A 25,480-nucleotide genomic window follows, 5' to 3' on the forward strand; every position below is an offset into this window, starting at 1 on the left:
AAAATTTGAAATAAAAGTTGTAAATTAAATCCAGATATCTGTAATAATTGTAGAAGTAAAGCATAAAACAGTATGCACACTGAGAGATTTGAACAGTGTCTATGACAAATGGGGAGAAATAGCCAAGTAATGGGACACTGGAATAGCTGCGTGGGCGGGGGCAACAGAGGGGGTGGGGCTGCATAGGTGGGGCTTGGGTTTGCACCCCCCTGCAAAAAATCCTGCGGGCTCCCTTGATGGCACGCACACACAGAGGAGCACACATGCACACCCTGAGACCTTTAAGTAACTTTTGATGCGTTCTTCTGCTAATATTTGCTTTTTTATAATTCATTGGCATGGGAAAGAACTCGTGACTTTTTGCTCAGTAGAGTATGTTACTTTGTTAGTCTTCTTTATCATATAAGAGAGTGACATTGAACTGTTATGTTAGTAGTGTTCTCATATTTGTTTTTCCATTTTCTTCCTTTTTATCTATGAAAGATCCTTCCAACAGCACAACGACTCTTGGATGAATTGCTCTCATCTCAGTCCACTGCCATAAATACTGTGTGTGGAGCTCCTGGTAAGCATTTACTTTTATTATGAACTTTTCCTGTGGGAAGGAAGGCCTTTTATTGGAAATTTATTTTGTTTCTGAGACAGGTGAAATTCCTGTGGATTTGGAACAGTGCCAACAAAGGTGCTAAAACCAGCAAGATGTCCTTTGTCATGCACACTTGTTGAAGTGTAAGTACTATGAATGACGTTAGACTGCAGTGTTGACATTTTTGTACTGTGTTTGGGAGAAGACCCACTTGTTCCTTTTTTAAAGGTTGTATGATCAGATATATTAAGCAGTGTCTTGTGTTTAATGCGTATTCAAGTATATTTTTACAGATGTAGAACAGTTTGTGGTCAGACTGCAGACTGAGCAGGGGAAGAAAGAATGGACAGAATAAGGATGTAGTACTGAGGAAATTAGGAAGGAAAATAAGGGCAGTATGCGTTGGGTAGGCTGTTGTTCACAATGTTTACCCAAGAGGAAATATTTTGCAGTAGGTTGTGTGTGTCCAAGAGGCTTTGATCTTGCATTATGTGAGGTTTTCACTTCAGTAGGTGACTCTGAGCTTGGCAGTAATATGTCACTCCAAAGCTGTAGCTCCTCCTATACTCCAGCAATGCACTTTGTTTCCACTGAAACTACAGCTCAAGTTTTCTGCACCTCATCTAATACCCATGGAGAAATAGCAGAAAAAAATGAAGGGAATGTACCCTAGGCAGTTCTTTGGGTGCTCTATAAGATCTGTCGGTATAAGTGAAAGGTAATAATTTTGAAAGGGGAAGGAAAGCTGGTTAGTTGAAGTGGAAGGACTTCAGTAATGAAGATCCTGTTTATTAGATTGCTTGGGAAGAAGGTTTACTCTTCAGGAACTCTAATTTTGTGATCTGTGAACTGTTAGAACTGTATGATTATGTGCCAGTGTAAAATTCTCCAGCAAATCTTGGACATGTCCAAGTACATCACTCAGGAATGTCTGAAGGCAAAATTTATCAAAGTTGCTCAATTGGCTATGCAGATGGGCTGACATACTATTAAATGTGGTTATAATGCTATTGATGTGGCATCCAGGGCTACTGCTACAAGGTCTCTGATTTAGGGGACATGCTTGGTTGAGTATCCGACCACTGCCAGAGTTTTTGAAGGCAAACTCCTTAAAATCCCATTGGCAAAGGAGTTTGTCTTTAGCCTCCTCTCTTAAGAGTTCTTCAGGAAACTGGAGGAAAGGGGTAAAACTATGGGAATCTGTGAAACATCTGTTCCATCTACTTGCATAAAAATGTTGTAAGCCATCCATCCAAACACTGGCCTACCAGCAGCAGACCAATTAGAGAAGCTAAGCATAGGTGTCAAGGTTAGAAAGGGAACCCTGTGGCCCTCAGTGCCAGGATCTAAACAGTGAGCTGTAGCGACTACATCCCATGCCAACCGGGTCTGTAACACTGCATCGAAAAGGCCTTTCATCGAACGGCTTTACAATCGAAATTGCTTTTAATAGAAGTCACTTTTGTGAGATCACAGTACAGTGAAGATCGGAAAATTTGCCTTTTCCTCACTGTAGTGCAATCTTGGAGTTGGTATATATATTTAGTGAAGGGTGTGGGGGCATAGACCCCCCACAAAAGTGACTTCTATTAACGTCATTTACGATTTTAAAGCCATTTCATGAAAGGCCTTTTCGATGCCGTGATATAGACCTTGCCATCCTTGCCTTTCAGCCTAACCCCAAATTCAATCCCAGCCCTTATTTATATTCCCTTTGTCCTGAACAATCCTCCCCTGAGACTGTGGGCATTTACCTCTTTTTGCAGAAAAATGGAGAGAATTTATGGAGGATACATGGATGTTTTAGTCTACATTTTTTCTGTCCAAAAATTTCAATTGGTATCGTCTGTACCAAAAAGCCAAAGACATCTGATTCTACCCCTGCAACAGGCAGCAGTAAAGAAACTTCCGTAATATTAGGGTAATGCAGGTTTTTATTCAGGGCTGTTTCTAATGCCAGAAGGACTTTGTAGACCATTCCTCAGTTTATCAAAATTAAACCATTTTGTAGAAGTTTCATATTTCAAGATGCTTGCTTTGCATGCTGTGTATTATCCTTCCTGTTTCATTGGGTCTTGATTGTAACTTTGGATCCGGATGCTGCCTGCTTTTGCTCTCACACACAGTTGACCTCAGTAGCTTTCTCGCATTCAGACCCAGAGATCCCACTACCAGTTTACTTTCTTGACCTCTGTGTTTGCTGCTGTGCTCACAGGTTTCACAAAATGCCTGGGTCCAGTAGTAGCACACTGCAGAACCAAGAACATGAATTTATATTTTTGATGTTCTTCGTGTTTCACTGTTGCAGTCATCACATTTGGGTTATCTGCTTGCAGTAGCCCTCAGTTGGCCTGATTTATCAAAGTCTTTGGTCCTGCATCAGTTGCTGTCTTATCTTCTGTGACGTCAGGGATATAAAGCATGCAGCCTATGCCATTACATCAGTCTTTCTTGCCGTGTGGTGCCAGAAGCAGTTTGCAAGTGCCGGTCGGCTGACTCTTGAAATTTTCACTTTTGAGTTTCAGGACCGAAGTCTTCAACTAAAGCTAAGTACCCCGTTGGGGAAACTTTTTCTTGCTCTAAACCGATGTCAGTAAAAGTCAATAATTGTATTTCTTGTGGAAAGCAAATATCTCATAAAGATTTTCATTCATACTGTATTGCTTGCCTAGGCCCTGACCACGACATACCAAGCTGTCAGTTTTGTGCCTTATTTAAACAACGAACTATTCGTCGTCTGTATATTTACGCTTCTAAATATTTTGGTACTCTGTTCAATTAGCCAGATATGTCTTCGGTAAGCCACCAGACTACCGACATTTTGAAAAAACGCAAAGATAAAGACAGAGACAGGCCACCTAGGGCCAAAGTTGCCGACGATGCTTCTCCTAAGCTAGTCGCCAGTTCGCTGGTACTCAGTGAGGTGCTTTTGCAGCATCTGATACCCGCTACTTCAGATTCATAGGCCTCTACTGAGACTCTTTCAGAGTCTGGTATGCCGCGAGATGCTTCAACTATGGAACCTGTGGATGTCTGTACCTTGGATGGGTCCGGAGCTGCCGTGCAGGCACCGGCTTCTGAGGGTGTATTCAGGCCTACTGACTTGCATATTAAACCAACACCATCTTCTTCTTCAAGGCCTAAAACACAAACCATGCCTAGAAAACCAACTCCCAGACCGCATGGTCAGGCCTCTGTGCTTAAAAAACAAATGATAAGAATGGCTGAAGACCTTATTACTTTAATCAGGGGAAGCCAACCTTCCCCCTCTGAGACCTAGGACTGAATTTACTTATGATACTTCTGATCAGGATTCTGAAATTTCTGTTTCCTCTGATGATCAGGATTTACTCTCATCTACCTATGAGGGTTCTGATGCAGAGGACTCTATTCCCTCTGCCCCCCCCCCCCCCCCCAAGAGGATTTCTCTTTTGGTGAAACCTTGCATACTCTTAGGGAGCATTATCGCTGGGAAAGCCAGTATTACTCCGATTCTAAAAAGAGGCTTAGGGATTTCTTACTCCTGCCCCAACACAGGCCTTTAGCTATCCCTCCTGTACTAGACATTGTTGATGATGCCTTTTCGGAATCTAGCTTGGCCCCTGACTCTCTACATCCTGCTCCCAGAAAACCTGATAGATATTGCAGGGTTCCTGACTCACAAGTTCTTTTTAAAAATCCTACTGCTGATCCTGAGACCATTTCACAGGGACCCAAGGGCATTAAGGCTGCCACTGCCAAAACTCCTACCCCCTCTGATAGAGATTCCAGGGCGCTGGATAGATGGGGTAAGAAGGTATACACTTCTGCAACCTTGGCCATTAGGGCCTTAATCTGCCAGTTTCATATGTTAAAGTATCAGCAGTATATTACTGGACTGCTTAAACAGAAAATGATGTTGATTCCTGACTGTGCTGAAAATAAGGATTTACAGGATTTAATGCATTCTGCTGAACAAGTTGGAAAACATGCTTTGCATTGTGGTTCTAATTCACTAGAGGCATCTTGCAGGGCTGCTGTTACTGGGTGTGTACTTAGAAGGCATGCTTGGCTTAAGGAGCAATCCTTGCCAGATCATATTAAAGCTAGATTGCTGGATGCTCCCTTAACTCAGGACAGTCTGTTTGGCAACAAAGCAGAAGTACTACTTAAAAAGATGGAGGAAAAAGCTAAATCTATGCGAACTGTTAAAGATTTCCTAGAAGTACAACCTCCAAGATTTAGTAGGCATTGTCCCCTCTAAGAATTGGTCCTTTCCTGCCTCTTCCAGGCCTTCTCAGTCCAAACCCAGAACCAGCAGAATACCCAGGCTTCAGTCCCAGGGTATGCACAGGGCTAAGCAGTGGGGTGCTCCCACTTCCAAATCAGGGAGTAATAAGACTCCCCACCTATGGTAAGCTGTTTCAATGACTTAACTTACCACTTCCAAGCACTTCTCAGCGGACTGCTCCTTTAGAGGAAAAGATTGCTCTGCAGGCAAAAAATTGGGAACTCATTACCCAGGACAAATGGGTTTTAAATATAGTTTCCCAAGGATACAGATTTCACTTCCACACGTTACCAATCAGAAATGTTTGGCCAGATCTACCCCCAAATCAGTGGGCAGAGGCTCAAACAAGTACTCTCTTAAGCATATGGGCTATTCACATTGTACCAGTAGAGGAAAAGGGACAAGGTTTCTACTCAGGACTGTTCCTGGTACCCAAAAAAGACAACTTATGGCATCCTGCTCTGGACCTTTCTATCCTAAACACCTTTTTGGTAATCCCAAAATTCAGGATGTTAACTCTTCACCAGTTGCTTCCTATGCTAGGCAAGGATGCCTGGTTGGCAACACTGGATTTAAAGGAAGCCTACCTGCACATCCCAGTCAAGGGAATCTTGCAGAAGTTACCTGCGCTTAAAGCAGGCTACATGCACTATCAGTTCTCTGCACTGCTCTTTGGCTTATCTACTGGGCCCAGGGTATTCACAAAGTGCCTAGCTCCAGTCATTGCATTTTGCTAGCAAAGCAATATTCAAATAATACCTGGACGATTGCCTAATTCAGGTAGAAAGCCAGGACATACTTTTGAATCATCTGCCATTTGTACAAAAGGTGCTAACTTGTCTGGGGTACACTATAAATGAAATGAAATCACATCTTGTACCCTGCCAATGAATTATATTCTTGGGAGCAAGCTTGAACACAACTTACCCAGATGGCTTTCCTCATGCCAGAGAAACAATTTCATTTGACAACTTACTTCAAACTAATGGCCACAAAAACCCTGCTATCTGCAAAGCAAATACTGCAAGCCTTGGGGTTCATGGCCTCCTGCATTCTACTTATTTCTTATATAAGACTGCATATGAGGAAACTACAATGGTATCTAAAAAGCCTATGGTGTCAACATTCTCAGGATCTAGAAGCAATGATTCCTACCATACCTTGCCTACAGTTAGTTTCTTTGGTGGGCAGAGACATGCCACCAAAACAAGGGACTACCATTCACTCTACCCTCTGCTGCCCAAACCCTAACAACAGACGTATCAGACTATGCATGGAGGGCTCACCTGGCAGGGAAGTGCATTCAGGGCAAATGGAACCAAAGTCAAATGCACCTGCATATCAGTCATAAAGAAATGTTAGTTGTACAGAATGCTGTGACAGACGTCAAGGACCACATTCTCCCAGGACAATTAATGGTAAAGACGGACAACACCACCGTTATGTGGTACATAAACAAGCAGGGGGGTACCTATTCATACCCCTTTTGCAGACTAGCCATGGCTCTGTGGAACACAGCCTTGAGCTACCAAGTGCATCTGCAGGCTCAATTCCTGCCAGCAAAACTAAATACACTGGCAGATTGACTAAGCAGAAATCTCATGGACCCACACAATTGGAAACGGGAACCAAAGACTTTCAACATGTTGATAAACAAATGGGGGTGCCTGATCTAGACCTGTTTGCTTCCCCCAAGAACTACCAATTGGACAAATTCTGCACAAGGACTCCTCACAAACAAGCTTGGAAAGTGAATGCCCTGTCCTTCAGCTGGAAAAAATCTATCAGTTTATGCCTTTCCTTCTCTGCCTCTCTCCTCCAAAGTACTACTAAAGATCAAACAGGACAAACCAAGGGCAATACTGATTGCACCAGACTGGCCATGCCAACACTGGGTACCCCCTCTTGTGCAGTGTGTCACTGCTGACTCCATGGCACCTGCCTCAGACACCTACCCTGCTGTCACAGCAGGAAGGCCAGATTCTGCATCCCCAGCTTCAAACCCTGAACCTGGCAGCCGGGCTAATTACCTAATCTCTCCAGTACCATCCCTCAGTAAACAAGTGGTGAATGTCATTTTGGAGGCAAGGAGGCCTAGTACTAGAAAATCTTATGCGGAAAAATGGAAAAGATTCTGTGCCTGGAACCAAACTCAGGGGATGGGCACAGTAGGGCCCAATTTACCTCAGATTCTTCAATACTTGACTGAGATGCTTCACAAGGGCCTTTCTTTTTCCTCCATCAAAATTCATGCCTCAGCCATTTCATCTCATTACAACACAGAACCGCCTCTCTTCTGTTATCCACTGCTCAAGCAGCTCCTCAGAGGGGCCAAAAACTTAAGACCACCCACGAAAGCCCCTACTCCAGCCTGGGACGTTAACTTTGTATTGGAAAAACTCACTGTACCTCCTTTTGAGCCAGCTGCAAGTGCAGAGTTAAAATTCCTTTCTTGGAAAACAGCCTTCCTTTTAGCAATCACTTCAGCAAGAAGGGTATCTGATCTACAGGCCCTTATGGCAGTGAAGCCTTTCATCATCTTTCATGCGGACAGGGTGCCCCTTTGGTCCAATCCCTCCTTCATGCCCAAGGTAGTATCCATTGTGGCTCTTAATCAGTCCATTCATTTGCCAACTGTATTTTCTAATCCTCAGAACAAAGGGGAATGGATATTGCACTTCTTAGATGTGCATAGATGACTTAGATTTTACTTGGACAGGAATAAACCTCAAAGGAAATCTGAACAACTGCTTGTGGCATTTGCTGCAGGGGCAGAGGAGAAGGCCATTTCATAGCAAGCCATTTCTAAATGGATAGGCCATTTCATTCATTTCTGCTGTAAGCACCATGGAAAACCTATCCCGCAGGGGATAAGACCACACTCAACCAGGGCTGCATCTACCTCTACAGCCTTTCTCAGAGGTTTCCCTACCAGGGACATCCTCGAAGCTGCTACCTGGAGTTCTGTACATACTTTCACCAAGCATTACCATTTGCCAATTTACTCTAAATCCAGAGCTGGCTTTGCTACTGCAGTCTTGCAGGACGTTATAGCTGGTCCTACTGCTATCTAAATTCCTCCTCCCATCCTTAGCTTTGGGAATCTACCCAAATGTGATGACTGCAACAGTGAAACACGAAGAACATAGTACAGTTGTGTACACTTACCATAAATGTAGATGTTCGAGTGTATTCACTGTTACAGTCTTGGTTACCCTCCCTCCAGCCCCCTGACTTCTTTTGGCTGTACCTCTATTCTCCTTTACTATGCTTAAAAACGTTTTAGTGTATTTGCTTTTTTGCTGGAGGTATGACCTTGTATGTATGTGTGTATATGTGTATATATATATATATATATATATATATATATATATATATATATATATATATATATATAATTTAATTGCTTTGCATTAGGGGGGGCACCTGACATCTGGGGCAAGAAAAACTGATGTAATGGCGTCGGATGCATGCTTTATACCCCTGACTACCTGACGTCACAGAAGATGGCAGCAACCAATGTAGGTCCCAAGACTTTGATAATCAGGCTGACTGAGGGCTACTGCAAGCAGATAACCCAAATGTGATGACTGCAACAGTGAATACACTTGAACATCTACATTTATGGTAAATGTACACAACTGTACTTTTTGATGACTGGCCTAATCAAGACCTAATCCCAGGAGGAGTTACTCAGCATTAACTTTAAAACTGTGAATTGTTTTCAGCTTGGTGTTCTCGTTGTACTTCTCCAAATCCAGTCTGGAAGCTTCAGGGAGACGTTTCTTCCTGTGGGCGCTGTTAGATTCTCACAAACAGAAGGTCTTTCTTCACGACAAAACAGCCTTTCTGCTTCATTTTTTTCCAAGACATGTCTGAGAATCTAGAGGCCATTGCTCTGAGACAGCTAAGGATGATAAGGGGTCTTCTTCCTAATACGTCTTGGATGATTCTCAACTTTAGAGAGTTCTTCTTTCTGGTGAAGAGCATCTGGGACTAACTTTTAACCTCTCTTTCTATCCTCTTAGAAATACCTTTTGCTCATCTGTGGATGAGGTCTGAGGAACCATGGGCTCTGCTTCCCATGGAACTAATGTCTGTGAGGATGCTGTACCAACAGCTCGTAGGTACTCACAGTATCACTTCAACCCTTAAGAAAGTGAATGGCCCCTACAGACCCCTGCTTGAATTGATAGAGCCACTTTGTATTCCTGAGCTAATTTTGTGCATTGGGATCTCTCTGGTCCAACTGCAGAGACTGTATCATTTTGCCACCTGACAGAGAGTCTTAGAATTTGGGCAGATATGCTTAGAAAATGTAGACCTGCTATTTTTGGACTTGGGGCCCTCAAACTATCAGTTTTATCTGTGCAAGTTCCATCCCCATGTGGTTAGTGAGGCTGAGATAAAGTTTGAGGACCTGCTAGAATCTGGACTTAAGGGCATCCTTATTTAGACCTTACCAGTGGCTTCCATAGTGGGCTGCTGTTCCAGGAAGTCTCTTGTAAATTTTTGTAGTTGCTTTAGTTACGGCCAGAGGCTTAATTACATACTTGCACAGAATGGCATGACTGAGATCCTTTCCTTTAGGAGGAACTCCAGAACAGTATCCTTTAACTATATCTGTCACCGTATGGCTTTTAAATGTGTAACATTAACCTTGCTTGGTGTGTGATAGACAAGGGGCATAGATTTTAGTATCCACACTATTGCCACACAATAATATGCAAGGGGCAGTTAGTGTTAATAACTTTATGGTAAATATGCACTGATGCCTTGGGTAATTGTCAGTACCTGCCACACCCAAGTAAGCTTTACTCTTTCCAGCTGCTGAACAGAGTTATAGTCACTGGCTTCCCAGAATCTTAACCACATTGATGCCAACCCTGTGTCTTCCACTTGCTGTCTTATCAGCATTAAACATCTCAGGAATATTTTACACACACACTTGCACACTCGCACTCAAGTCAGGCAGTTTCCCACGAGAGTTAACTATATCTGTCCAGTGCTAACACCTCCTTCCTTGTTTTTACAGTAATGTTGCCACCAGCTAGACCATTCCAGCACACTGGAACACCATTACTGGATACTTTTCAACCAGTTATTAAATACTGGTATGATAACACCTTCTGCAACCATTCTTCAAAACTTGGAAAGCAGTAGTAGAGTTTGCACCATGTCAGTATATGTAGTCTTAAGGTAGTTGATAAACTACAAGCCACAAGCTTTGGAAATGGTATAATTAAATGCCTTGCTTGAAGAAGAATAGAATTAAGTAATGTTCTTTGTGAAATTAAATGTACAAGCAGACATTAAATTGCACAAAGAAAATGCAAAAATGTGTTTAGGCAGATAGTTGACATATAGATGATGTCTAAAAGTTTATCTGAACTTGGCATTACTTGTACCAAAAAGTACATTTGATTCTGAACTTGGCATTACTTGTACCAAAAAGTGCATTTGATTCTATCTGCTTTTTACTTGTTAGTGCAAGTTACTGTTGCACAAGTTCACATGCAGTGGAATTTCCAGTATAAACTGTGGTCAAGAATGCAGGCCATGGTGTACAGTACAGAACCAAGGCAGAAGGCTGAAACAATGCTCTTTCTTTCACTCCTTAAAGAGTTCCAGGTAGTATTTCCTATTTCTTTTTGAATTTGAATGTAAGGTTTTCACTTTCCCTAGTTGTATATTCTGAGGGGAGGTCTGGTCCAGATAAAGTTCATATATTTTCTTGATCTTGAAGTAGCCTTTCGGGGACAGTTTTGTGTGCTTTTAGGAAAACTGCTACCTAGTCCCCTGTCTTGGCAGACCATCTGCATTCACATTACTGACACCACTCATTTGCTATTGTGTCATGTTGTAAGGCTGTAATCCAAAACCCTAGCTAAGAACTTGCCATTCCTGCCCACAGGTTCTGTGTAACCCCTTTAAGGGATTATGATAAGTCACTGCTGTGAATTATAGTGTACACAGAATTGGGTGCTTCAATTTTTTTTGGTTCTGACATCATTTTGGTTCAGAATTTGCTTGATTCCAGGATCACCTGTAAATTCAACATCTGCATGTCCTCCTTCATGGTTTACTTAACTTCTCAGGTATCCAGTAAAGGAGCCTGTTTGACTGGTTACTGTTTTCTTGACTCCACATGGCGCTGTATTGTTTGAGTACACTTTTACATAGTAGTTGAACATATCACCTTGTTCCTGTAATACTGCTCGGATTTCCTAAATCTACGCAAGGGATAGCTGTTGTGGAAGTATTCTGATCTACTGAGGTTTTCAGGACTTACTAAGGAGATTTACAGTTAGGGTAATCTTTTTTTCACTCATTTTGCCCACTGCATATACCAGTTATCTATGATAGGGTTTCAGCATATTGAGATGGAAGAGTTTGTGTCTCACTTTCCTGCTGGGCACCTCCTCCGGGTAAATGACATGACTTTGCTTCCTTGCAACAATGAAAGGACCCTTCCATACTGTCTGCTGCTTATCCTGTTAAACAGGAGTAAGTACCATTTTTTTTTAGTCTGAATGTATACTATGAAACCTTCAATATCCAAATATCCAAAAATACAAGACATTTGCTGCTTTTGTGCTTGTGCTACATGCTCTTGTGCTTGTTATCCTACATAGTCTTATGTGAATAAACATTCACCCTCCCAAGTATCACAAATTAAGTTAAGGGACACCCTCACCCTGTGACCATAAAGGAGCCAAAATGGTAAAAATCTAAGTGTGGATTCTTGTGACACCTGTCTGTATGCAAAAAGGAGGTGGATTGGGTAATTGGGCTACTCTCATTTAAAAGCGTCTGACAAAATTCTTAGCATGGTCTTGAGAGTAGAGTTAAACCTCCCTACCAAACTATTTATTTGTGGGTGGTAGGGGTAGTTTTTAACTAGTTTACTGCATGACATTGCCACAGGCAAGTCATCAAATCTCATATAAGCTCAACAGCTTTGTCCGTTAGTATTTCATGGTAAAACCTATCTTGCTGAACATTTTAACAGTATTTCCCACCTTTTCTGTGTCAGCTGTGAACAATACCACTCCTTCCGAGTAGTATAATCTTCCACCACCAGAATGTACCTCTGTACTCAGGTGTATGGGTTTCTAAAAGGATCTACAATATTCCTCACTGTAAACAGTTCCTCAGTAAAAGGCAGTGGCAACAAGGTAGCCTTAGATTTGTCTCCTGTTTTGGCACCACTTGCATGTCTTGCAGTAGCCACATCTTTTGCAGTTCATGGCTGATAAAAATTATGTACAAACCTCCTCTTTTGCTTTATGTCCAGATGGCCTGAAAAAAAATGTCATGTAGTATGCCCAGCAATGCCGAACAGTAAGCCCTTGAAACTATGTACTGTTACATCATTTCTCCCTCTGTCTCTCCTTCATGAGTTGCTATTTACAATTCGAAACCAAAAAAGTGACCTTAAGCGAAGCAATAAAGCCCAATGGAAGATCAACAGACAAACGGAATTTATTAAACCAAACAAAAACATTTTACATTAACGCCACATATATGTTTTCGTTACAATTATCCAATTAACTTGGTTATATAAATTGGTTTTAATATTGTCATCCCCCATCTGAGGACGTTTGTTGAAACAAAAATGTATATATGTGGTGTTAATGTAAAGTGTTTTTGTTTGGTTTAATAAATTCCATTTGTTAAGTCTGTTGATCATCCATTGGACTTCATTGCTTCGCCTAAGGTCACTTTTTTTGGTTTTGTGGTGGGTTTTTTTTGTGACCTTGTGGATATATTTTGTTTACTATTTACAATTGCCTACCACCTTCAAGTTTTTTTTTTTAGTTTTTTTTTTAAGAAGGATATTACAGTTATGCCTAACCCACCTGTTTGTGATCTTTCCCAATTCCCCTTCCAACAGATGTATTTTCTTTTTCAAGAGTTTGTCTCTGATTTAGAATTGGTACCACCAAATATTCCTTCCCCTTAAAGTAGTTCCCTTCTATGGGAAATCCAGTACCTTTTGACAGATCTTGCTCTGGTTCAGCCATCCTGCTATGACATAGTGTTTTATTCCAACGAAACACAAGAAAACAAACTGCAAAATCCCAAAGAATAAGGCAGCAAGCCTGGAACAATAAATTAATTCATTGTAAAGCGCTTTTTATCCACACCAAATAGTCGAACTTCATCAGATACAAGTACTTCATTCACAAGAAACAGTTTAAATAACCCTCTCAATAGGTCACATGACATACCAGCTAAAAAAGTGCTAGTCACATCTGTTTAAGAAATAACAGTATATATTTAAAATGACCATGTTAATATTTCTAAAATCCACAAATTACACTAGTTAAAACAAAGATGTTAAACTTTTGTCCAAGAATTTAATAGAACAGTGATTATGAGAAAGACCTTAAAAATGTAAAAGTATTTTTAGGGGAAAGGTCCACAATACTATCTCATTAGATTTTTCAATTTCAAAATACACATTAGGGAACACATATTGAGTCCTGGGTGGTTGTAGGCATTTAGTCGTATTTGCCAAATAAGTTCTAGTCTTTCGAGTTCTAACTGGATGGGGCTTGGTTCTCCCTCTAGCTGCCTTCCTTATGTGATTGTTTCACTGCATAACTGTATGTACACAATATACTTTGTCATTAAAGCCATTACCTATTAGAATATCTGCAGGTGTGTCATAGATACAGCTGTGTTTGTCTCCCTTCCCACTTTTCCAGTCAGGTGAACCCCAGTCAATGGCACCCCTCCCATGGTCCTAATTGGAGCAGACAGTGTAAAAGAGTAATGTTCCTGTCTAACATCTACTGGTTTAGCAGCAGTTATGTTTGTGCAGTATCCTACTTTCCTCTGATTTCTTTATCTTCTGCCGGGATAGGGTGCAGGCCATTGTGATAATCTGCAGCAGCTGCAATTTTGAAGATACTTCACTTTTACAAGTACTACTGTAGTTATCTCCCTCACATGGTCTTGTTTCTCACCTTGTCTCTAAGAACATTTTGCATGCTCAGCTTGGTCACATAGGAAACATTTAACCTAAAGACATTAGCATGTGCTAGAACCAGTGGCTTCCCCTTTGTCTGTGGAACTTGCTGTGAAGCTGAGACTGCCCTACCATGGACTAATATATACCTATGTGTTTTGCTAGGTACCCCCCTTCTTGAGCAGTTGTGTCCTGTTGGCCAACTGGATATTCCTTTTTGTTGCATATTTCTTCAGCAGTGGTGCACTTCTGCTCTGTTAACCAGATTCTTTTGTTTGCTGTCAATGTTCTAATTCCTGGTTCCCTTACTGTAAGGTTTTTGAACTGCAGCTTAACATTCAGTGACCCACCTGTGAAACTAAGTGCATGTATCTGTAGCAAAATCACTAACACTGTATTTTTTTATTTCTAAGCTTACTTTCTGTGTGCTTTAAGCAGAAGGTTAAAGCATGCAAAAGAAACTTGCTTTACCTTTCAGATAATCCAAGAAATCACAGTTCGACTTTTCAGTAAAGCATGCATTGCCTTACCTTTGTGTACGGAAGTTAAACATCACAGGTTACTCTGCTGTGTTGAGTGGTGATTTCAAACTTGTTGAAATGCCCAAATAAAGTTGTTAAATTCCTCCTCCTCTTTATATTGGGGAAATTTAGTGCTGACCTTAGCACCCAGACCAGGTTTTTACCCCTACCACTTGTGTGTCTGGCAGTGAATAATTAGCTCTGTTAAGTTGATACTGCTTGTCGGTCTCTTCTGCTTTATGTTGATGCTTCCATTTGTCCATGCCTGCTTCATCTGCTCTGGTTTTGCTTCCTTTATCTCTGCTGTTTCACACTTGCTCTTTTTTTTTTTTGCACCTCAGACCATTTCATTATTTGGCATCATGTTTCCACCTCCAGCTCCACTATGGTTATAGACTGAATTACTTTACTGCATAGTTTGTACTGCAATGCTGTCTTATCTCTGAGTTCAGTAAACTTAATTTTGCCTTCACCTAAAGCAGCTGTCATCTCATCTTTGCCATGCCAGTGGGTTGTGTACCTATGGTGGTTTTTTTTGGTACTTCTTAGAACTAATTTTTTCTTGTTTACTAACTTTTCTGTGCGTGAAGTAAAATAATGGTTGCCTAAGGTGCACTTTTATATAGTTATCTTGTGTCTACAGGGATGCACATTTTATAGGTTCATAGGTAGGTACTAAGCTTTTAGCCCTAGGGCCTATATAAGGCTAGCCAAAACGATACCCTGGCTTTTGCCACCCAAGAAAATTATTTTCCTGTGCCCCTGTCAAGCAAAGCCACATAAGTGATCCCTGGGGTGAATTTCCTATCTCCCGTCCAGTCATCAAGATTTTTCTTGGAGTGCTAATGAGGAGCTTTGTTTGATATAGATAGGTAGTTTGTTGCAGAGTATTGTGACATAACTATTTTACAGGCTGTACACATTCAGGTTTCAATACCTATGCTGTTGCAAAGTAGTTTGTATGTTGGGATGTGACCTTTAAATCCACAATGCTTGCACCAGTGTAATTTGATAGGATGAAAGGTTTTATAATCTGCACCACTGCTGCAAAATAATATGCTAGTGGCAGTTGTCCTTAATTATGTGCAATAATTAAACACTACTACATCAGGTAATAGCACATACCCACCTCACCTAGGTAAGCTTTACACTGAGTAGGTGGAGAATATATGTAATCACTGGCTCCCCAGCATGTCATCCACCTTGCTCACAGTTTAGTGCTAACTTAGCAAAAGTAACTGAACACCACCAAAATTATTTATACACACACACACACACACACACACACATGATTCGCACAAACATGACACACACACACACACACACACACACACACACACACACACACACACACACACACACACACACACACACACAATTTTCCTATTCAGTACTAGCACCCCCTCCCTGTTTTTTTACTGTATTGCTGCCAACAGGTAGACGAATCTGGCACACCCAAAGTACTATTCATATCCACTGTTAAATTAGCCAACTATTAAATATTGGCATGACAGCAATAGCTTGAATAGTAACTCAAAAGGAGGAAGCCAACAACTGAATTCATACCAGTCATCACAGATATCTTTGAAGGTTGTGCGTCAGGGCTGGTAACTCGGCACGTAAAAATCAACTACCTGTCATTAGCAGACTGGAGTTCCATTGTGGCGACCCCTAACTGGGAAAAGACGAAAGACAACAGCAGCACAGATACCTTTCAGCCAATTCATAATCCACCAGCTATAAGGTTATGAACTACAGTAAGAAACTGTTTAGTTGAAATTAAGTGCAAAACTCTGTAAATTGAAATATTGACGCAGATGTAAACTTGCACAAAGAAAATACAAAATTCTGACAGCTATCTGGACATGTAATCAGTAGCTAAACATTGATTTAATTTCTGTGTACTTATGACTTGTAAATCCAAACAGTAGTTACGCAGTTTCATTGGCAGTAGAACTTTCAATATGGGCCACATCCAGGAATGTAATGTACTTTGCATACTGCAGAATGAAGGCAGAAAAACTAAACTGATCATCTTTCTGTCTACTTAAGGGATTCAGGCAGTATTTACCATTTTCTGCATCCTGAATGCAAGATTTGTTGTTTATATAGTCATTTAATTGGAGGGATGGTGGAGTCCAAGTAGGGTATTGTATTCTTTTGCCTTGAAGTAGCATTTCAAGGAGTAGTGAGCTTTAAGCACTGCAGTTGTGTGCACATTTGTGAAGCCAAATCGCATAACATGCATTTTGCAAGATTTAGTGGAAGGTTTTTTTTTGTCATTTATTTAGGGCGTTCCTTCGTTGAAGGTTGTGCGTTAGGCCCGGCAAGCCAGCACGTAAAAATCTACTGCCAATCATTAGCAGACCGGAGTTCCGCTGTGGCGACCCCTAACCGGGAAAAGCAGAAAGACACAAACAAATAAAAAAAAAAATCAAATTTACCCAAGCATAATACAGCTTTTTGTATGTTTCATGAAAGGTATTTGCATATGTCACAGCCTGTCAGAGTTCTTTTTCTGAGAACAATTATTTTCTTTATCTGTAATGTCCTGCATTAGAATTTCATCAAACTCACATCAGTGCCAAGCCATCCTCCAGAGTTCATTTTAGAGTTACACAATATAATCTTCAATCCTAAAGTAACTGCCTTACTCTCTGTATATCACAGAATTCCCTAGCTTCTTGTGATTGTTTTTGCAATGTAACTTTAGAATGAACTGTCACTTGAGGTCTGAAAAAGATATTCTAAAAGACAGAGACTCTCGCTGGTGTATGTATTCCACAATAACTTAAGTTCTGTTTCTTTTCAGTCAAATCTGATAGCATTCTGAGGATGACACCTTGCTGTGTTGCTAACTCTTCCTGACTTGTATCTTATATGCATGCATCAATTTACAGTGTTCATTTTGTAACCTTATACTTTTGTTATTCTTTTCTGTGTGAACATTGTAACCTTTGGCATGTCTTTTTCATAGTGTATGTCTTACATTCATTGCATTGTATTTGGATAGCTTTTTGTAGGCATAAATAATATGTTTGCCTGCTTTTGTTTAACTTTCTGAAAATATCTCCTCTTGTAAGGCCAGGTAGTGACTTAAATTGGTCCTCTACAGACAAGTGTATTACCTTGGTAAATAGTCAGTAAATAAATAAATGCCCACTTTAATCATGGTGATGTCTTCAGACATACACTTCTGCAACCTGTTCGACATCTGTAGGAGGAAACAGGCTATCTCCACAATGTAGGGAAAATATTTTATGACCACTCCTCTCGTTTTTACTCCTGTTAGCATAGCCACCCCAAAAGAGAAGCCTCCTCATCAGCCAAGGAAGGCATTGAAGTTCCATATAATCTTGCTTTTCATGTGTTGTGTGAATCCCCCAAGGAGTATGCCCCAATAGCTGCATCACTTCTGCCCTTATTTTCATTGGGGTCTACTCTGTAGGAGGGGGTTATAACTTGTCTCAAGGCACAGAACCAACACAATGAAACAGTGCTTCTTATGTGGTCATTCTTGTCTCCTTTCCCCCCAAAACAGACTTGGCTAGTTGACTGACTTGTCTGCCTTTGAAGCTTTTGAGACAAGCTTAAGCTTTACTACTGAAAGGGTTTGTTAGCGGCTGCCCTATTTTTGGAAAGGGTTAATAGTTGACTAATGCTCTTATTGCTGTAGAAGGGGACTGAAAGTTTCTGACCCATTTCAGACCTTAGTCGTTTCATCCAGTGTGTCCACGTCTAGATGAGTACGATGTTATGACTCACCATTATTTCAGGATATGTGGATGATGTCACTGGGCATAATGGATACCTTTTTGCTCATAAACATTTTAATACCATACAGAAGATTTCTCCAGGTTGCCCTGGGTGGATATCACTTTTATTACAAAGTGTTACCATTTAGGTTTTCTTCAGCACCCAGAACCTTTGGCAAAATGTTGGGAATGGTGGCCTGAGTCTTGCAGGGAAAGGATTTCCATAAGTGTTCTTGCATTCTTTGCCATCTACTTAGATGATGGGTATTATAGGCACAGAGCTAAAAACACTTCAGTGTCAGATGTTTCTGCCCTTGGAGAGGGCCCTGAGAAGTCATGGCCTTGGCTGACCTGATGAGGATTCATTGCAAGACCAAGGCTGGGTGTGTGCTTTGACATCTGGGCTTTAATGATGGTCTTGATTTGTTCTGAAGCTGTTTGCAGCATTGAGGATTGCATGATGGTATGGATTGTGAGCCGTTTCATATTTAGCAGACCTTGTAGTGTTTAGAACCCTGTTTGAGTAATGGACTATCCACATCAGACTCCTTGGTGGATATTATTCAGCAACCAAACTCATTTCAGTTTAAGGACAGGTGTTTTTTCTTGCAGGGATGGGACTCTCAACTTACTTGTCATGTAGTATAAAGGGACAGTCTTCCTTGGGGAAAATTGTCTGTATAAACAACTATTTGAAGCCAAAAGCTGCTGTTTGCCTATAAAGAGCTTGAAGATGGAGTTGCTTCCAAGGCCTGTTATCCAGTCAGACAGTTCATCATGTAGTATCTAAACAAGAAAATGGTGTTAAATCATAACTGCTTTTGTAGGAAGGCACTGGTTGTGTGGCAGTGGCCCCATGTAACCTGAAGTTTCATGACCCTCAGGCTTTCCCTTCTTCCTTTTGAACTTGCAAGCTTCACAGTATTGAAATTGGTTTTTTATTTTTTTGAAAATGCCCTTTGTAGTGCTCAGTCACATATGTATTTAGAATCTAAAAGCTTCAAACTCTTGCATGTAGGGAAACATGTCTTATCTGAAGCATCTGGGAATTAGCCTATGTTTTCTTTTTGGTTATTGAGTGGTCCCTGAACCAGTGCAGTCATCTGTCTATTTTATTTGGGTAGAAACCCAGAAAAGTACTATTCTCAACATGTTTCATATATACACTGTTAATAGCTCAAGCATTTCCTGACTTAGATACGCACATTTAAGACAGACAAGTTTCTCTTTCCTCCTTTGCTTAGGAATGAAAGGGCTTCTGGTTGCTAAGAAGATTGTTTCAAAGTGGATTACATGTACTTTGTTTTTTTTTTTTTTTTTTTTACCATTAGGAAGGCAACCACGTGTTGGGAATGTTTTGTCAAAGGCCCTCCACTAGAAGGATAGCTGCCTCCAGTACCTATTTCAAGAATATCTCTATTGTATAAATCACTGCAGCCACTTAGTCTTTGGTTTATGTATTCAGCATATATTCTTATTTTGACCAAGACTGTGGAAGTTTAGTCTCTGTTGTAGATTGTACTTCATGTCTCAGCCATCTGATGCCTGTCTTTTGACCATTCTCAGGCATTTTCTACCCATGTAGTTACTGCTTGCATCTCATCCTAACCAAGGATCTGTCAGAGGGTCCTAAGCATTTGTTATAATGGATAACATTCGTACTATGCCAGTAGATCTGAGTGGACTCTCCTTGATAGGTCAGGTGTAACTTTCCTCGGTCTGCCTATGTGTCGGAATGTCCTTTCTCAGTCTCTGCTATTGAGCTCCATCTGAGATGGATGAGTATATATTTGTATGTTGCTTCTTAGTTGTGAAGGTGTCTAATGTCAGTTATTTCACAATCTGCAGGCAGATGCTGGCTAATAGAAGGGGGGGGGGTGAATTGCTGGACTCTAGTCTGACATGTTTTGTCCTGTGCATTGAATTTGGGCACAGGGATATCTTTGAGAATGGGGTCGTTATGATTTTGCCAGATGCTGATTCATAGAAAGGAAGCTCCTCATAGATCAATTGATATGGTAAGAATGTATCTGTTGTTGTTTTTTTCTTTTTTCATAGTGTGTGCTTACTTGGAGAAAGTGCAGATTTGTAATCTTGATGCGTGTTTCTTGACCCTGTAAAGCACATCCACTAGTACAGTACAATTGAATGCAGTCCACCAAGCCAGTCAACAAAGTAAAACTCATTGCTTGAATCTGCTATTTTTTAGGTTTATTTGCAACTGTACTGAGTGTTTATTGATTTTTTTTTACACCAGTGTTATTTTCATATGGTGCAGTAGGCCACATATTTCTTACCTCCAGTTTTTTCCTCACTTCTTACAGCCTTAGCCTATCTGCCTTTTTTTGTCAAGTTTGTCCTGTGATATGAAGACCCCTTCATTATTTGTGCAGCTGTGAGCAGGGCTAATAGGACCTCCACCACTGGCCATATGGACTTTTGTCTGAAGGCTCTGTGCCCTTAACAGCATTTTTGCATTGTTGAGTCCAGTGCTGTGCTTTTAGGACTTTGGGTTCACCCACATAAAGACTCTATTTTAGTTATTGCACTTCTGTTTAATTAATTTTACGTATTCTGTTGAGATGCTATTTTTAAATATGCTGGTTACCGTTCTTGGTTTTGTTATTCACTAGTGTTTAACTTGAGGTTGATAAGTATATAAATCCTAAGCACTTGTAGGCTGTACAGCATCAGGTCACCCTAACATCTGTTATGTCACTGCATTTTTTGCAACCCAGGTCTTCACCTGGGTACAGAGTAACCCTGAACAGCTTTCTGTCCTCACCCCAGCCACCCTGAGGTGAGTGAGCTTGCCACTATCTTCCACCTTTGCCAGCACTGCTTGTTGAAACCTAGGATGCATTTTGGGCCAAAATCTTTACATCATTGAGCTTGCTTCATGTTATGGAGGGATAAAGCCCATATTACTTTGCAAGCAGCATGAGTTTGAATACAGACTCTGGTGCCTTTTGGATCTAATGGGAGTGTGAGACCATTGCTGTCTCACCCATCCTTGGGTGAGGGAGATGGCCTTGGTTCATCCATATTGGTGGCACTTTGCAAGCTGATAAGGTGTACACCCTGTGAAGCGTGAACCTGGTGAGCCAGTGCTGCCATATGCAAGTCAGTAATTAAGCTGAGGGGAATTCACTGTTTAGAGGCACTCTTAACCACAATGGGCAGTTATAGCAGAGCTGGGGAAGAGCCAATGCAGGGGATATGGGTTGCTAATCCAGGGGAGACTGCAGACAATTACACAGGACCAGCAAGCTGGCCTGCTTCCTATCTTGCCTCTCTGCACAGAATGTACAGACTGATTTGGGATTCCTGGGTAGGAACAAGTGGGTAGTAGACTCTTTCACTTTGCGCAGGTATTCTTGGATGCAGCTAGTACTGAGTGAATGGGACATGTGGGTGGAGGCAGTGGAGCTTTAAAGTTCAGCCCTGCGGGGGGAGCACCACACTAACCATTACAATTAGCTGTGATATTATATTTGAATTGTTGTGTTTCTACATAGTATATTTTTATTTTAGATTGTATTGTTATGACTGAAGTCAGTGTACATTTAGCCTGGATTAGGATTAATGTAGTTGAAAATTGATAACTGTGGTGCACGATGAAGAAATTATTTTATTTGGAGATGATAGCAGGTAATATTTTGTTTCTTTTTAGTTGTTACATATGGGATGTTCTTCGTGTTTCACTCTTGCAGTCATTACATTTGGGTAATCTGCTGGCAGGTTGCCCTCAGTCGGCCTGATCAACAAAGTCTTGGGTCCTCCGTCGGATGCTGTCCCTTCTTCCATGACGTCAGGTCGTCAGGGGTATAAAACATGCAACCGACATCATTGCATCAGTCTTTCTTGCCATGCGGTGCCTGAAGCAGAAGCAGTTCGCAAGTGCCGGTCGGCCGACTTCTGAAATTTTCGTTTTTGAGTTTCAGAACCGAAGTCTTCAACTTAAAGCCAATTACCCCGTTGGGGAAACTTTTTCTTGCTCCTTACCGATGTCAGTAAAAGTTAATAATTGCATTTCTTGTGGAAAGCAAATGCCTCATAAAGATTTTCATTCGTACTGTATTCCTTGCCTAGGCCCTGACCACGACGTACCTTGCTGTCGGTTTTGCGCTTTATTTAATCAGCGCTTTATCCATCGTCTGTACATTTCTGCCTCTTAATTATTTCGTTTCTCGGTTTAATTATCCAGAAATGTCATTGGTTAGCCTTCTGACTACCGGAATTCCGAAAAAACGCAAAGATAAAGGCAGAGACAGGCTGCTGAGGTCCAAAACTGCCGACAACGCTTCTCCTAAGCCAGTCGCCAGTTTGCCGGTACTCAGTGAGGCGCTTTCGTAGCCCCTGATACCCGCTACTTCTGATTCGCAGGCCTCTACTGAGACCGGTATGCCGCGAGATGCTTCACCTATGGAACCCGCTGATGTCTCTACCTTGGATGGATCCGGAGCCGCTGTGCAGGCACCGGCTTCTGAGGGTGTATTCAGGCCTACAGACTTGCATATTAAATCAACACCACCTTCATTACTAAGGCCTAAATCTCGATCCATGTCTAAAAAACCATTTCCCAGGCTACATGTTCAGGCCCGTATCCCTAAAACAAAATGGTAAAAATGGCTGAAGATCTAATTTCTCTAATCCGGGTTAGTCAAACCCCCCCCCCCCCCCCCCAAGAGGCATAGTGCTAAACTTGATTAAGAATCTTCTGATCGGGATACTGTTTCTTCTGACTCTTCTAATGACCTGGACCCTCTGCTTCCCCTCCTGAGGACTTTTTTTCTTTTGGGGGAACTTTACATGCTTTGAGGGAGCATTTACACTGGGAAAGCCAGGAATTTTCTGATTCAGAAAAGAGGCTTAGGGATTTCCTGCTTCTACCTCAGCATAGGCCTTTGGCTATACCTCCTATACTAGACATTGTTGATCATGTATTTTCAGAATCCAGTTTGGCCCCTGATTCCCTGCCTCTGGCTCCTAGTAAACCTAACAGATACTACAGGGTTCCTGAGTCCCACAAGTTCCTTTTCAAAAATCCTGTTGCAGATCCACAAACCATTTCTCAGGGGCCCAAGGGCGTTAAGGCTTCTACTGCTAAAAATCCTACCCCTTCTGATAGAGATTCCAGGGCACTGGATAGATGGGGTAAAAAGGTTTATACTTCTGTGACCTTGGCAATCAGAGCATTAAACTGCCAATTTCATATGTTAAAATATCAACAGTATATTATTGGACTGCTTAAACAGAAAATTATGTTGATTCCTGACTGTGTGGAAAATAAATGATTTACAGGATTTAATGCATACTGCTGAACAAGTTGGAAAACATAATTTACAATGTGGTTTTGATTCTTTAGAGGCCTCCTGCAGGGCTGCTGTTAACTGGGTCTGTGCTTAGAAGGCATGCTTGGCTTAAGGAGCAATCTTTGCCTGATCATGTTAAAGCTAAATTGTTGGATGCTCCTTTAAATCAGGGGACCGCCTGTTTGGCAGTAAGGCTAAAGACGTTCTAAAAAAGATGGAAGATAAAGCTAAATCTATGCAAACCGTTAAAGATTTCTTACATGTGCAACCTCCAAGATTTAGTAGGCATTGGCCTATTAAGAATTGGTCCTTTCCAGCCCCTTCCAGATCCTTGCAAGCCAAACCCAGACACAGCAAAAAAAAAACAGGTTTCAGTCCCAAGGTACTCTCACAGCTAAGCAGTGGGGGGCCTCTACTTCCAAATCTGGAAATAACAAGACACCCCCCCTACAGTAAACAGTCTCAATGACTTCCTTTTAAAATTACCAAGCACTTATCTTTCAACTGCCATGGGGGGAAAGATTGCTCTTCATGCAAAGAACTGAGAACTCATAACCCAGGACATATAGGTTTTAAATCTGTGTCCCAGGGATACAGAGTTCATTTCCACACATTGCCAATACCAAACAGGTGGCCAGACCTGCCCCCGAATCAGTGGGCAGAGGCTCAAAAACAAGTACTTTCTCTCTTAAGCATGAGGGCTATTCATCTGGTGCCAGAAGAGGAAAAGGGACAAGGTTTCTATTCAAGGCGTTTCCTGGTACCCAGAAAAGACAAATCATGGTGTCCAATCCTATATATGTCTACTCTAAACACCTTTCTGGAGATTCCAAAATTCAAGATGCTGACTCTTCACCAGTTACTCCCTATGCTAGGCAAAGACACCTGGTTGGCAACTCTAGATTTAAAAGAAGCATACCTGCACATCCCAATCAGGGAATCTTGCAGAAGATGCATACGCTTCAAAGCAGGCTACTTGCATTATCAGTTCTCTGCACTGCCCTTTGGCTTGTCTGTTGTGCCCAGGGTATTCACAAAGTGCCTGGCTCCAGTTACTGCATTTTGCAGGCAAAGAAATATTCAAATTTATCCATACCTGGACGATTGTCTAATTCAGGCAGAAAACCAGGGCATACTTTTACATCATCTGACATTTGTAAAAAGGGTTCTAACTTGTCTAGGGTGCACCATAAATGAAAAGAAATCATAACTGGTACCCTGTCAACAGATTACATTCCTGGGTGCAAGCTTGAATACAACTGCCCGGATGGCTTTCCTCACACCAGAGAAGCAAATTCATTTGGTAACTTACTTCAAACAAGTGGCCACAAAAACCCTGCTATCTGCAAGACAAATACTGCAAGCCTTGGGGTTCATGGCCTCCTACATTCTTCTAATTCCATATGCAAGACTGCATATGAGGAAACTACAGTGGTATCTAAAAAGTCTATGGAGTCAACATTGTCACAGCCTGGAAACAATGAATGTTAAGTTGTCTATCTCACCTTCATTCTTGCTGGTTGGGTTTGGAGCCGATCCTCTGCTCCGACTCTGCCATCTTCAAAAGCTCGAGAGCTGCTTACTGGCTCGAGGCCCCCCTATATCCCATGATGCCTGGCGCTAGATACCCAGATCTCGTTTGCCACTTCTGCTGGCTCAGGCCATATTTTTCTGTTTTATTGTTAGCTTTTATAAAAATTTGTATTGTAGTTAGTCTTTAGAATAGTTATAGCAGTTCTAGTAGTCTAGTTAACTATTTGTATTTTGGTCTCCTTTCCCTCAGAAACTCGTTTTTTGTTAGAGAGTTTTCCCCTCCTCCTTTTGTTTTCTTCAAGGTAGCCGTTTTTAGTTAGAGGCTAATCCTTGTTGTTCAATATTTATATAGTAGTTTTATTAGAAATTGTTATATATCAGCAGGTTTATTTACTATTTCTTAGATATATAGTGTGTGTGTGCTGTTAGGGTGTGGTGACTTGTGTTGAGTGCTGTGTGTTTTACTGGTTACCTACTTCCCTTCTGTTGCCTTTTTTTCTGCGATTGATATTTCCTTTTACAG

At 41.3% G+C, this 25,480-nt stretch overlaps 1 protein-coding gene across 4 annotated transcripts in view; it reads left to right on the top strand.

The window, feature by feature from the left end:
* The window catches only part of ZSWIM8 (zinc finger SWIM-type containing 8), a 2,719,879-nt gene that overhangs the window by 646,287 nt on the left and 2,048,112 nt on the right, over positions 1-25,480 (top strand). For all 4 annotated transcript variants that reach the window (XM_044056095.1, XM_044056097.1, XM_044056096.1 and 1 more), the window contains exon 6: positions 484-565. In XM_044056095.1, the coding sequence (XP_043912030.1) occupies positions 484-565 (82 nt within the window). The remainder of the gene's footprint in view (positions 1-483; positions 566-25,480) is intronic.

The sequence above is a fragment of the Protopterus annectens genome, chromosome 14.part0 (genome assembly GCF_019279795.1).
Source record: "Protopterus annectens isolate FY-2018-M chromosome 14.part0, PAN1.0, whole genome shotgun sequence".
In the NCBI taxonomy this organism is placed as follows: Eukaryota; Metazoa; Chordata; order Ceratodontiformes; family Protopteridae; genus Protopterus; species Protopterus annectens.